The sequence below is a fragment of the Aotus nancymaae genome, unplaced genomic scaffold, assembly GCF_030222135.1.
Source record: "Aotus nancymaae isolate 86718 unplaced genomic scaffold, 86718_ANA_hifiasm-v0.15.2.pri h1tg000014l, whole genome shotgun sequence".
In the NCBI taxonomy this organism is placed as follows: Eukaryota; Metazoa; Chordata; class Mammalia; order Primates; family Aotidae; genus Aotus; species Aotus nancymaae.
In genome coordinates, this window is record NW_026988425.1 from 59968809 (window position 1) to 59984863 (window position 16055).

Below are 16055 nucleotides of genomic sequence, written 5' to 3' on the forward strand. Positions count from 1 at the left end.
AGAACACAAATCTATCTCTCACCTGATTAAAACCCTTCAATGACTCTCAAACTGCCTTCAGAATAAGATTGGATGTTTGAGGGAGTTTTTTATTGTTATCATTGTTGTTTTAATGTTTTGTAGAGACAGTGTTTCACTCTTTTGCCCAGGCTGGTCTCAAACACTGGACCTCAAGCAATCTGCCTACCTCAGCATCTCAAAATATTGGGATTATAGGCATGAGCCATGGTGCCCAACCAAGGTTGGATTACCTGATGATTCCCAAGGCTCTTGATTTGCTAGTCCCTACTTACCTTTTCAGCCTTCTCTCCCCTTCTTACACATTGTTCAAATGTTGATTTGCTAGTTGCTTTTTCTAGAAAATCTTTCTTGACACACATTCCCCCTGCTCCAAGACCAGAATGAGGTTCCCTTCTTTGGTCTTTCAAAGTTCTCTCTGCTTACCCTTGTCGTAGCACTCATCTCAGTGTAGTATAATTACCTGTTTATCCATTTGTCCTTTCTACTATATTAGAATGTCAGCGTCCAAGACAATTTGCCATTTATCCCCATTGCCTATCACGTAACTAGATACAGTACATGCTCATAAGTATTAGCTGGGTGAATGGCCTTAAACAAGTCACTTAGCCTCTCTGAGGCTTTAATTGCTTCATTAGAAGGGAATGAGTAATGCCCTACCTACCTTATAAGGTTGTTTTGGGGTCCTGTAAGACAATAGAAATGAAGCTGATCATAGCGGCTAAGAGCATGGGTTCTGGATCAGTACTGCCTGGCTTTCAATCCTATCTGTGACCCTACAACTAGCTGCGTGACTTTAAGCAAGTTATTTCTCTGTGTTTTAGTTTTCTCTTCAGTAAAATAAGACTAACCACAGTATATAACTCAGAGGGTGGCTAGAGGACTGAGTGAGTTACTGCATGGACAATATTTTGAACCATTCCTAAACACACAATACATGTTAGCTACTAAATATAACATTTTATTTTTAAGCCCTAAAATTATATATATATATATATGTATATGGATTGATTGATAGAGAGAAACATGGCATCAGTATTACTAGCTTGAATGTTTTAAGGGAATAAAGACTGTTATCATTATTCTTAATAATTTCTTTTTTCTTTTTTCTTTTTTTTTTTTTTGAAAGAAAGAAAGAAAAAGAATAAAGAAGAGGAGGAAAAAGGAAGAGAAAGAGAGAGAGAGAATGGGAATATTACTTTCTTGCCCAGGCTAGAATGCAGTTTAGTAATGGGTATTGAAAACCTCTTTTATACCAATAATTATACTTGATGTAAACAGGAAGGAATAAGGGAAGAAAATAACAAACGAGCAGCCAACCAGTATTTCATTTAAACCTATGAAATGCTATGCGATTACTGAGGAGTGATTTACTTCCAATTATATAGTCACTTATGGAATAGGTGTGAGGTGGTAATGTATGTTTTATGTATTTGAAGTGGAGAGTTCTATAAATGTTTATTAAGTTTACTTGTTCCGGGTCTGAGTTCAAGTCCTGGATGTCCTTGTTAATTTTCTGTCTCGTTGATCTATAAAATCGTTAGCTCTTCTTGTTACATTGATCCTTTTGCCATTATGTAATGTCCTTCTTTGCCTCTTTTGCTCTTTGTTACTTTAAAGTCTACTTTATCAGAGGCAAGAATTGCATCTCCTGCTTTTTGTTTGTTTATTTTTACTCTCTGATTGGTTGATAAATCATCCTCCTTCTCTTTGTTTTGAGTCTTTGTGTATTGTTGCATGTGAGATGGGTCTGGATGCAGCATAGCAATGGGTTTTGGCTTTTTATCCAATTAGAATATATATAACTTTAATACTAGCATTTGATGCTAGCTGGCTGTTTTGCCCATTAGTGAGTGTAAATTTTTCGTTGTGTTAATGTTCTTTTCTTTTTGATATATTTTTGGAAAGGCTGATATTGGTTGTTCCTTTATATGTATAGTGCTTCTTTCAGAAGCTCTTGTAAAGCAGGCCTGGTGGTGGTGAAGTCTCTAAGTACTTGTTTTTTTGCAAAGGATTTAATTTTTCCTTCGATTATAAAGCTTAGTTTGGCTGGATATGAAATTCTGGGTTGAAAGTTCTTTTCTTTAAGGATGTTAAATATTGGTCCCCACTCTTCTGGCTTGTAGGGTTTCTGCTGAGAGATCTGCTGTAAGTCTGATAGGTTTCCCTTTATGGGTAACCTGACCTTTCTCTCTGGCTGCCCTTAGTATTTTCTCCTTCATTTCAACCCTAATAAATCTGGCAATTATGTGCCTTGGGGTTGGTCTTCTTGAAGAGTATCTTTGTGGTGTTCTCTGTATTACCTGGAGTTGAATATTATCCTGCCTTGCCAGGTTGGGAAAATTGTCCTGAATGATATCCTGAAGAGTATTTTCCAACTTGGATTCATTCTCTTCATCACATTCAGGTACACCTATCAAACGTAAATTAGGTCTTTTCACATAGTCCCATATTTCCTGGAGACTTTGCTCATTCCTTTTCATCCTTTTTTCTCCAATCTTGTCTTCTCGTTTCATTTCACTGAGCTGGTTCCGACTTCTGATGTCCTTTCTTCTACTTGATCAATTCGACTGTTTAAACTTGTGCATGCTTCGCGAAGTTCTCGTGTTGTGTTTTTCAGCTCCATCAATTCACTTATAATCCTCTCTAAATTGTCCATTCTCGTTAACATTTCGTCAAACCTTTTTTCAAGGTTCTTAGTTTCTTTGCATTGGGTTAGAACAAGTTCTTTTAATTCACAGAAGTTTCTTATCACCCACGTTTTGAAGCCTGCTTCTGTTATTGGAACACACTCGTTCTCCATTAAGCCTTGTTCCGTTACTGATGAGGAATTGCTATCCCCTGTAGAGGGAGAGGCATTCTGATTTTGAGTATTCTCTGCCTTTTTACGCTGATTTCTTCCCTTCATTATATATTTATCTGTCTGTTGTCTTTGTAATTACCAACTTTCTAAGTAGGTCTCTGAGCAGACGTCCAACTTGTTGATTCCCAGCGCCGAAATCTGAGCAGTCCACTGCGCCGGCCAAAATAGCGGTGTTAAGATTGATGGTTCTTTTCTGCCCGGGAATCTCCGGACTCTGCACCAAAAACTGGCGCGCTAAGGCACCAGCAAAACCGCCGCGCCGGCCACAAGAGTCGCCCTGGTGACACGTGGGGCTCCTCTGCTGGGAATCTCCTGGTCCGTGAGCAACTAATATTCGTCTGAAAGTGTGGCGTCCTCTCGTTCTCTGCGCTTTCACTGGGAGCTAGGAGCCCGAGCTGCTAGTGATCAGCCATCTTGGATCTCTCTCCTTTTTTCTTTTTTTTTAGGATAATGCCATAGCTATCCCAGAATTTGTTTTCCAAGTCTTAAACTCAATTTGTCATTCTTAATTTACATGACATTTTGGTTTAAAAAATTGGTGTTCAGTATACCAATTTTAATACCGAGCATGTACTGTATCTAGTTATGTGAAAATAAGTTTTTAAATGTTTTCTTGCTAAACTTGAAAAGTTTTTTTGAATCTTTGTACATAGTAGGTGGAAGTTAGCACTGGAAAAATATTAAAATAAAAAAGATTACTGGCAGGTGCAGTGGCTCACATCTGTAATCCCAGTACTTTGTGAGGCCAAGACAGGAGGATTGCTAGAGCTCAGAAGTTTAAGACCAGTCTGGGCAATACAGGGAAACTTCATCTCTACAAATAATTTTTTTATATTAGCTGGGAATAGTGGTGTGTCCCTGTAGTTTCAGCTACTTGGGAGTTTAGGGGTGGAAGGATCACTTGAGCCCAGTAGGTCGAGGCTGCAGTGAGCTATGATTGCATCACTGCACTCTAGCCTGGGCAACAGAGTGAGACCCTGTCTCAAAAGAGGGCAGGGAAGATTACTGATTTAATTTATAAAAAAATTATTATATCTCCAACACCTGACTTTATTTTTCTATATTATTTAATTACGTAAACAGTTCAGTGTTTGAATTATACAAATTTCATTAAAACTATGTAATTATGCAAGAAAAATAGAAAATACAAGGACACTTAGATTTGTGCATATGTGTTTACCCGAGAGGATTTGCTTGTTTTTTTAAAAACATTCTTTTTAATTTAAAATTTAATTTTATAATGCACATTCGTATGTTGACTTTGAACCAACAGAAATCCCTAATTCTTATTCTTTTTCTGATTCTTTTTAGAGTTGGTGGTTCCAGGATTTTATTCACAATGACATTAGGAAGAGAAGTGATGTCTCCTCTTCAGGCAATGTCTTCCTATACTGTGGCTGGCAGAAATGTTTTAAGATGGGATCTTTCACCAGAGCAAATTAAAACAAGAACTGAGGAGCTCATTGTGCAGACCAAACAGGTGTACGATGCTGTTGGAATGCTCAGTATTGAGGAAGTAACTTATGAGAACTGTCTGCAGGCACTGGCAGATGTAGAAGTGAAGTATATAGGTGGGTCGGATGCAGAAGCACATTAGTGTTTCACTTTGTGGACATCTTAAATCATTTCACGCTTTCTCTCAGTTTTCCAGTTTTACAAGCATTGATTTTTACATAATAATTAATTACAGATTTTTAAACTGTATTATGTTGGCAAAGGTGCTATAAAATGTACACTGTCATTACACTGCTTTCTGGAGAGCATTTTGACAATGTGTCAGAACTTTTAAGACATTCATACCCTTGCCCATTAATTCCACACCTAGACATGTATGCTAAGAAAATAATCATATATAGGCAAAATTCATGTATCAATTTAGACATTTATTCTAAGAATATAATATATAGGCAAAATTAATGTATCAATTTATGTATAAATAGGTATTCTTGTCATATCATAGGCTTAGAAACAATTCCCAAATGTCAACCAATAGATTAGATAAATAAATTATGAAACATCCATCCTCTGTAATGCTGTATAAACATTAAAATCATGGTTTACAAGCAGTTATTTAATGACATGGGGAAAAGGACACAGAAGAACTGGAAGAAAATAAACAAATTTTATCAATGGTTATCTTAGGATTCTCCAGAGAAATTGAACCTATAGGATGTGTGTGTGTGTGTGTGTGTGTGTGTGTGTGTAAAAGTATATATATGTAAATATATATGTTTGTGGGGAGAGAGATTGATTGACAGATTGATAATGGGGAATTGGCTTACATGATTAAGGAAGCTGAAAAGTCCAGAATCTCAGTGTGGGCTGGGAGGCTTGAGACCCGGGAGAGCTGATATCCCAGCTCTAGTCTGGAGGTCCACAGGAGCCAATAGTGCAGAAGTATAAAGCAGTCTGCAAAACTCCCTTATTCAGGGAGGCCAGTCTTAGTTCTGATCAGGCCCTGAACTGACGATGTGGGCCACCACAATATAGAGGGCAGTCTGCTTTACTTCAAGCTTGCCACTCTAATTTTAATGTCATCAAAAACACCCTCCAAGTTAACACATAAGATGAATCATCAGAATGTTTAATATATCGGCTGATGGGTTTATAGCTAATTTTTACCTTCTTCTTTATGCATTTCTCTATTTTCTGTATTTTTTGCCCTGACATACATTATTTTTATATTTCTAAGGGTTGGACATATTTTGTAGAATAATTATGACAAACAACCTTGGCTGTATATCCAGGCTTCATAAGAGAATATAAGATAGCTGCAGAACTGGATATCATAGACATTTGTGTGCATTTTGGAATTTGAAAGATTGTCAGAATCCAGCATAACCCTAGTGACCTGGTCATCTCCTTGCCCCCACTATCCCTTCATCTCCAAGAGTTCTCTACTCTTATGTTTCATTGTAAAAAGGACTTGGCTATGTTCTCTTATCTCAGCATTTGTTTTAGTTTCTGCTCCTACTACCCACTACTTCACTTTCATAAATGGCTACTAAATCTTATTACATGTCTCGAATTTAAACTCCTGAATAAAAGGATCTGGTTGTCCTCATTAGTCAAAGGGGTAGAGTTGGTCCCTGTTCAGCAGAGCTTTTCCAGCTGGCGACTTCATGTGCACGTACCATCCTGGATGTGGTTTGTCCTTGGTTCAGTCGCTCAGTTCTTCAGTCACTTGTGGCCAAGATGGTGTGCCAACCCATAACTTAGGGATTTGAGACAAGGTCTCACTTTGTCACCCAGACTGTAGTGCTGTGGCACAGTCCTAGCTCACTGCAGCCTCAAACTCTAGGGCTCAAGAGATCCTCCTGCCTCAACTTCCTGAGTGGCTGGGACTTCTGGCATGTGCCACTATGCCCAGCTAATTTTTAAATTTTGTGTGGAGTTGAGATCTCACTATGTTGCCCAGACTGGTCTCTCATATGTTGCCTATTCCTTGTCTCAATCGATCCTACTGATGTAATATTGGGGTTCAGGGTGTCCTCAGCTCCCCTGAGAGGACATTTCTCGAGGTTCTTGGTCTCCTGCCCTCTCAAGAATGAGAGAGGGGTCCACAGCACAGTGTGCAGTAAATGCTGGACTCAAAAGTGTTTGTAGAAAGTGATTTATTTAAAGAGAGAGAGAAACTGGAGAGGGAGAGAGAAAGAAACAGCTAACTCTCACACTGAGTGAGAGAATCCAGAAAGATGGAATCCAGGAGCGGAAAGCAGCTTCCACGAGAGTGTTAGGGATGTAGGAGGAGAAGACAGGCTTCCACAAGAGTGTGAAAGGGGACTCCAGAGGGAAAATCCAGGAAAGAGAAAGAAAGATGGCTTCTACAAAGGGAGTATTCGTGGAAGGGGACCCAAACATGGAGTCTGAAGGGGTGTGGAAGAAGGGGACTTTTAACCTGGGAGGAACCCCCACCTTCTCTACAACCCCAGGCCAATGAAAGGAGTTCGTTAGAACTTCCGCTGAGTGATTGACTCTTAGTTTCTTCCCATGCCCGTGAAATTTAAATGTAAACCATTAAATATCCTGGATGGAGAGAGATGGGAGAGGGGCATGGCGCTAAGAAATTCTTGCCCTTAAAATCACACCCCCTTGTGGGCCCAGAAAGAGAACACATTCCCTCACTGCCTTGGCCTCCCAAAGCACTGGGATTACAGATGTGAGCCACCATGGCTGGCGCAAACAAAATCTTTTTTAAATAATTATTTTAAATTGTTTTTCTCTCAGTAATAGATCTTTTCAGCATACTTTCAGGTTTGTGATATTTGTTATTGTTCTTCTATAAATTTATTTTTGTGGGTTATCTAAATTTTTGAGTTTGGGAATAGATTTCTTAAAAACTAACTTTCTCTTATCTAAGCATATTCTCCTAGTTATTATTGCCTCTTGCAGTAGCTGGTGAAACATTGGTTGTCTAATGTCAGGCACTGGGCATCAGCATTGTCTATAGTTTGGCAGTGAGAGCATAAATCTGGTTCCAGGTCTTTGTGGCAAAGTAAGGAAAGAAATGGCTTTCAGCATCTTCATTTATTTAAGAATATGTTTCTAATTTTAGGCTCCTGCATTTGATATTGCTTATATAAGTTTTTGAGCAATTTTGATTCCTTCTTAATATCTTTTATAGCTATTTTTTTTTTTTGAGACAGAGTTTCACTCTTGTTGCCCAGGCTGGAGTGCAGTGCCCAGGCTGGTCTCAAACTCCTGCCCTCAGGTGATCCACCCACCTCAGCCTCCCAAAGCGCTGGGATTACAGGCGTGAGCCACTGTTTTATAGCTAATTTCTGAAAGTAAATATATTGCAACCATATAATTAACCAATATTACTTAAATAAGTGCTGTATGTATTAACTTTCAAAATTTTCTATTCCTTTCTTTCCTTAACTGACAGACATAAAATTAGATATTAAATCCTAAAAGCATAATTTCATAATTTGATCTTTCAAAAATATACCTTATGGATTTATTCTGATATCTGTGGCAGATATTTCTAATAGCTTTATTTGTAGCAATGTTTTAAGAGAACTGATATGAGTGAGGCAGTTGTTTAACTGTATAATTTCTTGCTGTATAAAGGATAGCTCTACTGTCTACTATATATCATATGTAAGTTTTACTATTTATAATACCTTTACAATACTAAAGTTAATCAAATAAGAATGTACTTCTTTTCACAGCATGGCCACAACCATCACTATAAACCATACTTATTTTTGTTCTGTAATATTGGTTATTTCAGTGACATCAGAGATTTTTGCCTAATTAAAGTCAAAATGCAAATTTATGAGAAATCCAAGAACCAATTGTAATATGTGAAGATTAAACCAAACTAAATTATCATCATTATTTCACAGGAATGTCTCCAATGTCTAGCTACTTATTGGATGTGTCCACTTAGGTTTCTGTAAATCCTTTGAAATTATCTGGAATTTTGAATGTTTTTATTCATGTGTGCATTTGCTTTGATTCAATTTTCTGTGGAGTCTTCATCATTTTATGTACCCTTTCCAAATCCCAGATCCTAAGATACCCAGTAAAGGAACTGTGTCTTTATCTTCCTTCATTCCCAGTTGATAAATTATACCCTCAGTCTGGGTGCAGTGGCTCACGCCTGTAATCCTAACACTTTGGAAGGCTAAGGAGGGAGGATCACTTTAGCCTAGGAGTTGGAGACCAGCCTGGGAAATATTGCAAAACCGCATCTCTACAAAAAATACAAAAATTAGCTGAGTGTGGTGGTGCATGCCGTGGTCCCTGATACTCAACTGTGTTGGGGAACAGGGGGAGGGGTTCAGGCAGAAGGATTGCTTGAGCCTGGGAGGTTGAGGCTGTAGTGAGCTGTGATTGCACTACTGCGCTCGCACCACTGCACTCCAGCCTGGGTGACAAAGCGAGACCCTGTCTCAAAAAAAAAATTAGACCCCAATGATAGGTGCTTAGCTCACATCCTTACTGTTCATAATGATGCCAACTAGAACTGCTAAGTCCTGCATTAGATGCTTTTTCTTGGTAGCCTTAGGAGCCTTTACAGAAAGTATAAAATTAAAAAAAAAACAACTTTTATTGGCATGATCATTCATCTGTGTATGAGGTATTTGGCTTAATACTGATTTGACAAGTCCTATTGTGGTAATAGTTTTTTTCTCCATCCACAGTGGAAAGGACCATGCTGGACTTTCCCCAGCACGTATCCTCTGACAGAGATGTACGAGCAGCAAGTACAGAAGCAGACAAAAGACTTTCTCGTTTTGATATTGAGATGAGCATGAGAGGAGATATATTTGAGAGAATTGTTCGTTTGCAGGTAAGTTGTATTATAAATCCCTTTAAAGGGAGGAAAACTCTACAACAAAAAGAATCTTCAACCATCAATAAAACATATTGTCTGGATTTTCTTAGATTTTGTTTCCAATGATTATAATACCATAATGGGCATCATATAGTGTTCCATCATGTTAATTATATCACTGAGGTTATGTTGAGCTGCTAATTCCATTCACTTAAAATTAAAAACCAAACATAGAAGAGTGAACATCTGTAAAGTTAAGGCTTTTTAACAACATTATGAACTTGATGGTTACTTGTAAGGGTTATCTTAGACCAAATCAATTAGAAGCAAATGGAATCAAGTTTTTTATCTGTAAATATGTAGTTTTGAAACCGTAGTATTGATGACATACCGTTGATGCTATATGCCAGAGTCATTCCTCTCTGTCATCCTTACATTTTTCAAGACTTGCAGAAATTATGGATAATAGAAGTTCTAGCTGGGCCTGTCCAAGTGTTTTTGTGCTTTTCATCACCAACGTTGATTTGCCTCCTAGCAGTTTCATCATGTCTTTGCTTTCAATTTTTATTTTTATGATACTTCAGCAATTTGTTTGGAAAAAACCCAATGTTTTAAAATTATAGGCATTTTTTGTTTACTTTTGCATGTTTCTTTCTGCAGAATCCCAATTTTTTTTTTCCTTCTTAGCAGACCATGACAAGAGTTGAAATATAATATTTTAAATTAGCTTTTTATTTTGTAACTCATTATAGAATATGTAATCAAGATTTAGACATGTAAGATGTATATCCTGTTTATTTTCTTGTATCAGACAAGCATTTTTCATCCTATAATTGATAATCATATAATTCATAATAGTTCACATTTAATACTATAAATTTTATGGTGAAAATAACTTTATGATTATTCTTCATTAGCTAAATAGATCTTTTTGCTCCTTTTGACCACAGTTATTCTATGTGATTTGAATCATGGCCTGTATAGTCTCCTCATTTTATTTCATCCCCAAATTACTTTTCTTTCTTGTTCTATTTTTTTTTATGTAATTTGGGATTTTTCCTAGCATTCTAATTTCCTTTTGATTAATCCTGTTTTCATCATAATTTCTTAGTTCTCATTTGGAATAATGTATTTGTTATTATTTCACGTTCTGTGATTCTTATGAATGTTACCAAGACATGAAAGGTTTGTCACTTTAGATTTTTTTGTCATAGAGTACTTTTAAATTTCATATATTCGAGACCAACTGCCCAACATGGTGAAACTCCATCTCTGCTAAAAATACAAAAATCAACCGGGAATGGTGGCAAGCGCCTGTAATCACAGCTACTCTGGAGACTGAGGCAGGAGAATCACATGAACCCAGGAGGTGGAGTGAGCCGGGACAGAGCGAGACTCTGTCTCAAAATAATAATAATAATAATAGTAATAATAAATTTTGTATAGTTTTGGGATTGATTCCACTAAACTTGGGAACAAATAGCTGCCTCTAGAGTAGACTGGCACACTATAGTGACCTAATAGACACCAATGCATTCATCAGATTTGTGTCTTTATTTGAGCTGATTCATTTCAGAGCTTTGTTTTAACAATTTAAGGTAATTTCAGATTTGGTTCTATAATTTTTCATCTTTTCAGTGGAGTGATTACTCTCATACATATGGATTATTGTGTGAACATTTTTAGGGTCTTCTACAACATTTGTTAACCCTACATCAGGATGATAAAAAATAACTTTTGTGTTTGTTTTTGCACTGAAGCTCACTAGGTGAATTTACCTACCTTCAAACATCTTTTATGACAAATAGTTTTGTTTATTTAGGCAATTTTTTTTTAAAACCTAGATTTACCAGTATTCTCTGCTAGAGTTAAACACTTTAAAATGATAAAACTTATCCCATTCCTATCTAAAGGGCAAAATCAGATATCCAAGTATTTTATTTATTTACTTATTTTTTGTCACCCAGGCTGGAGTGCAATGGTGCAATCTTGGCTCACTGCAACCTCCGCCTCCCAGGTTCAAGCTATTCTCCTTCCTCAGCCCCCCAAGTAGCTGGGATTACAGGCACATGCCATCATGCCTGGCTAATTTTTGTATTTTTAGTGTAGGTGGGGTTTCACCATGTTGGCCAGGCTGATCTTGAACTCCTAACCTCAGGTAATCTGCCTGCCTCAGCCTCCCAAAGTGCTGGAATTACAGGTGTGAGCCATCACTCCTGGCTATTTTATTTATTTTCTCTATAATACTGTAAATTAAATAGAATAGCCATGATGTATTATATAAAGACTTCATTAATGGCTGGGCGTGGTGACTCATGCCTGTAACTCCAGCACTTTGTGAGGACGACGCAGGCAGATTGCTTGAGCTCAGGAGTTCAAGACCAGCTGGGCAACATGGCAAAAACCCGTCTCTACAAAAATAAAAAATAGAAATATTAGCTGGGCTTGGTAGTGAGTACCTGTAGTCCCAGCTACTCAGGAGGCTGAGGTGGGAGGATTGTGCCCAGGAGGTTGAGACTACACTGAGCAGTGGTTGTGCCATTGTACTCCAGCCTGGGTCACAGAGTAAGACCATGTCTCAGAAAAATTAAAAAAAAAATCCACACATAAAGGCCTCATTAAGCTGGATAAATAGGATCTTAATTTACATGATGTCAGCAATTTCAGACGTGCTCTACTAAAATGAGGATGCTCTGAATAATATTCCCAAGATACCAATAATGTATATAATAATCAAATATATTATCCAAATTGGATATAAAATGTTATTTTAGTTCTCTTTATTTTCCACTTTAATACATAGAAAAGTGAAATTACTTTTCATAGTTCTTCATGCAATAAGGACTCCAGTTACCTATTGATGCATAACATATTGCCCGAAATCTTAGTGACTCGAAATAGCAACAATTATTTTCTTTTTTCTCAAAGTTTCTGTGGATCAAGAATTCAGGAAGCAATTAGTTGGACAGTTCTGACTTGGGGTCTGACATGTGATTTCAGGCAGTAGTGGCTAGGACTGAAGCAGGTAGGAACTAATAAGGCATCTCTCTTTATGTAGTCTCAGGGAGTCTGTATTAGTACATTTTCACACTCCTATAAAGAGTACCTGAGACTGAGTAATTTATAAAGAAAAAGGTTTAATTGACTTACAGTCCTACATGGAGGGAGGCTTCAGGAACTTAGTCATGGCAGAAGGTGAAGGGAAAGCAAGGCATGCCTTACATGGTGTCCAGAGAGAGAAAACACAGGGGAAGCACCAGACACTTATCAAACAATCAGATCTCTTAAGAACTCACTCACCATCACAAGAACAGCATGAAGGAAGCCACCCCATGATCCAATCACTTCCCACCATGTCCCTCCCTTTGACATGTGGGAATTACAATTTGAGATGAGATTTGGGTGGAGACACAGCCAAACCATATCATTACACCCCTGGCTCCTCACATTTCAAAACCAATCATAACATCTCCAACAGTCACCCATAGTCTTAATTCATTCCAGCATTAACTCAAAAGTCCAAGTCCAAAATCTCATCTGTGACAAGGCAAGTCCCTTCCACCTATGAGTCTGTAAAATCAAAAACAAGTTAGTTACTTCTAAAATACAGTGTGGATATAGGCACTGGGTAAATGTTCACATTCCAAATGGGAGAAATTGACCAAAACAAAGGGGCCACAGACCCTATGCAAGTCCAAAACCCAGCCAGGCAGTCATTAAATCTTAAAACCCCAAAATCTCCTTTGACTCTCCTTGGATGTCTCACATCCAAGGCACACTGATCCAAGGGGTGGGCTCCCATGGCCTTGGGTGGCTTCTCCTCTGTGGTTCTCAGGTTACAGTCACTGCAGCTGCTTTCACAGGCTGGTGTTGAGTGCCTGCAGCTTTTCCAGGTGCAGGGTGCAGGCTCTCAGTAGATCTCCCATTCTGGAGTCTGGAGGACAGTGGCCCTCTTCTTACAGCTCCACAAGGCGGTGCCCCAGGGGGGACTCTGGGGGGGGGCTCCAACACCATATTTTCCTTCCCCACAACCCTAGCAGAGGTTCTCTGTGAGGTCTCCGCCCCTACAGCACACTTTATCTGGACATCCATGCATTTCCATACATCCTCTGAAATCTAGGAGGAGGTTCCCAAAGCTTAATTCTTATCTTCTGCACACCTCCAGGCCCAGTACCATGTGGAAGCCACCAAGGCTTGGGGCTTGCATCGTCTGAAGCAATGGCCCGAGCTGAACCTTGGCTCCTTTTACCCACACTGGAGCTGGAGCATCTGGGATGCACAGCACTATGTCCTGAGGCTGCACAGAGCAGCAGGGTGGGAAGGGAGGGGGCCCTGGGCCCCAGCCCACAAAAACATTTTTTTCTCCTAGGCCTCCAGGCCTGTGATTGGAGGGGCTGTTTTGAAGATCTCTGACATGCCCTAGAGACATTTTCCCCATTTTCTTGGCTACTAACATTTGACTCCTTGTTACTTATGCAAATCTCTCAGCTTGCTTGAATTTCTCCCCGGAAAATGGGTTTTTCTTTCCTACCACATGGTCAGTCTGCAAATTTTTCAAACTTTTATGCTGTGCTGCTCCTTTAAGCATAAGTCTCAATTTCAAACCATCTCTTTGTGAATGCATATGGCTGTATGCTGTTAGGAGCACCCAGGCCATGTCTTGAATGCTTTGCTGCTTAGAAATTTCTTCTGCCAGATACCCTAAATCATCTCTCTCAAGTTCAAAGTTCCACAGATCTCTAGGGCAGGTGCAAAACGCCCAGTATCTTTGGTAAAGCATAGCATGGGTGACCTTTACTCCAGTTCCCAATAAGTTCCTCATCTCCATCTGAGCCCACGTCAGCTTGGACTTCATTGTCCATACCACTATCAGCATTTTTGGTCAAAACCATTCAATAAGTCTCTAGGATGTTCCAAACTTTCCCACATCTTTCTATCTTCTTCTGAGCCCTCCAAACTGTTCCAACCTCTGTCCATGACCCAGTTTCAAAGTCGCTTCTGCATTTTCAGGTTGTCTTTATAGTAGTACCCCACTATCCTGGTACCAATTCTCTGTATTATTAGTCCATTCTCACACTTCTATAAAGAATGCCTGAGACTGGGTAATGTATAAAGAAAGAGGTATAATTGACTCACAATTCCACATGCATGGGAGGCCTTAGGAACTTACAATCATGGCAGAAGGTGAAGGCGAAGCAAGGCACATCTTACATGGTGGCAGGAGAGGTAGCAAGCTCAGGGAAAGTGTCAGACACTTGTAGAACAACCAGATCTTGTGAGAACTCACTATCATGGGAACAACATGGAGAAACCGACCACATGATCTAGTCACCTCCTACCAGTCCTCTCTCGTCACATGGGGATTCCAATTCAGATTACAATTTGAGATGAGATTTGGTTGGGCCACAGCGAAACCATATCAGTGTCTTAGTCAGATTGTGCTGCCTTAACAAAATACCATAGACTGAATCCTTTAAATGTAAAAGTTAACTTTTTCAGTTGTAGAGGCTGCAAGTCCAAGATAGTGTGTCAGCATGGTTGGGTTCTGGTGAGAGCCCTCTTCCTAGCTTGCAGGTGGCCCCTTCCCTTCCCTACTGGCCTTTCCTCACTGAGTGCACATGGTACAGGATGGGAGGTGGGGGACTGGAAGGCAAGGGGAGAGAGAAATAGGGAGAACTCTCCTTCTCTTCTTAAAAAGGCCACAATCCTGTCAGATTAAGAACCCGCACTTCTGACCTCATTTAACCTTAGTTACCTACCAAAAGCCTATTTACAGATACAGCCACATTGTGCCTAGGGTTTCTATAAAAGAACTTGAAAGGACACAGTTTAGTCCATAGCACAGGGTGTCTCCATGTGGTCCCTTTGCGTGGGTTAATTTGGGCTTCATTATAGTGTGGCGGTACCAGGATGGTAGGACTTCTTTCATGAGGCTCAGTGCTCCAGTATGAGTGTTCCAGCAAGCCACATAGAAGCTACTTTGCATTTATGACCTGTCACAGAAGTCATATGACATCATTCTGCCATACCATATTGGTTGACAAGTCACTGAATTCTTCCCAGATTCAAGGGATACCACATCTCAGTCTGGGGAGTATCAATTAATTGGCAGTCATGTTTCAAAACCTTCAAAATAGGAGAGGAGGTGGGATGGTTAATGGGAACCAAAGAAAAGAAATAGAATGAGTAAGACCTGCTACTTGATAGCACAACAGGGTGACTATAGTCAATAACGACTTAACTGTACGTTTTAAAATAGGAAGGTATAACTGGATTGTTGGTAACACAAAAGATAAATGAGGGGATGGATACCTCATTCTCTGTGATGTGATTATTACATATTGCTTGCCTGTCTCAAAACATTTCATATGCCCCATAAATATATACACCTGCTGTATACCCACAAATTTTTTTTAAAACCTTCAAAACAAATACTTTGTTGACTAAATGGATAGAAGAAATTATAGTAGAGGATAAGACTAACCAGTGTGTTGTGGCCTTTTCTCCCTCCCAGTGTATGACCAGTAAGACTGCCTTACATTTGTATAGCGATATGACTCATCCAATCTTATGAGGTAGGCTTTTTTGTAATATAAGTGGAGAAACTGAGGCTCAGAAACAATAACTTTCCAAGAGCCACAGCACTGGTGGGTAAGTACTTGCCAAAAACCATGTAGACTGTTTGTTAGACCCTTTGAGGGAGAGAGGTGTCATGTTTGATTCTATTTTGCATCTCTGGCAAGAGTGCCTGGGGAAAAGTAAGCATACAGTAAATGTTCATCAAACTAACGTGAGAAACCAGTTAGTGGCAGATCCAGAAAATAGGCCTTCAGTAATTTCTAGGACATGAGATACCCATTTGGAAAAATAAAATTGATGGTTTCCTCA

The 16055-nt window shown here is 39.1% G+C and overlaps 1 protein-coding gene across 1 annotated transcript in view; it reads left to right on the plus strand.

The window, feature by feature from the left end:
- Positions 1–16055, plus strand: part of NLN (neurolysin) — a 107038-nt gene that overhangs the window by 26866 nt on the left and 64117 nt on the right. Inside the window, exons 2-3 of the mRNA XM_021673201.2 lie at positions 4193–4452; positions 9034–9182. Of these exons, the coding sequence (XP_021528876.2) occupies positions 4193–4452; positions 9034–9182 (409 nt within the window). The remainder of the gene's footprint in view (positions 1–4192; positions 4453–9033; positions 9183–16055) is intronic.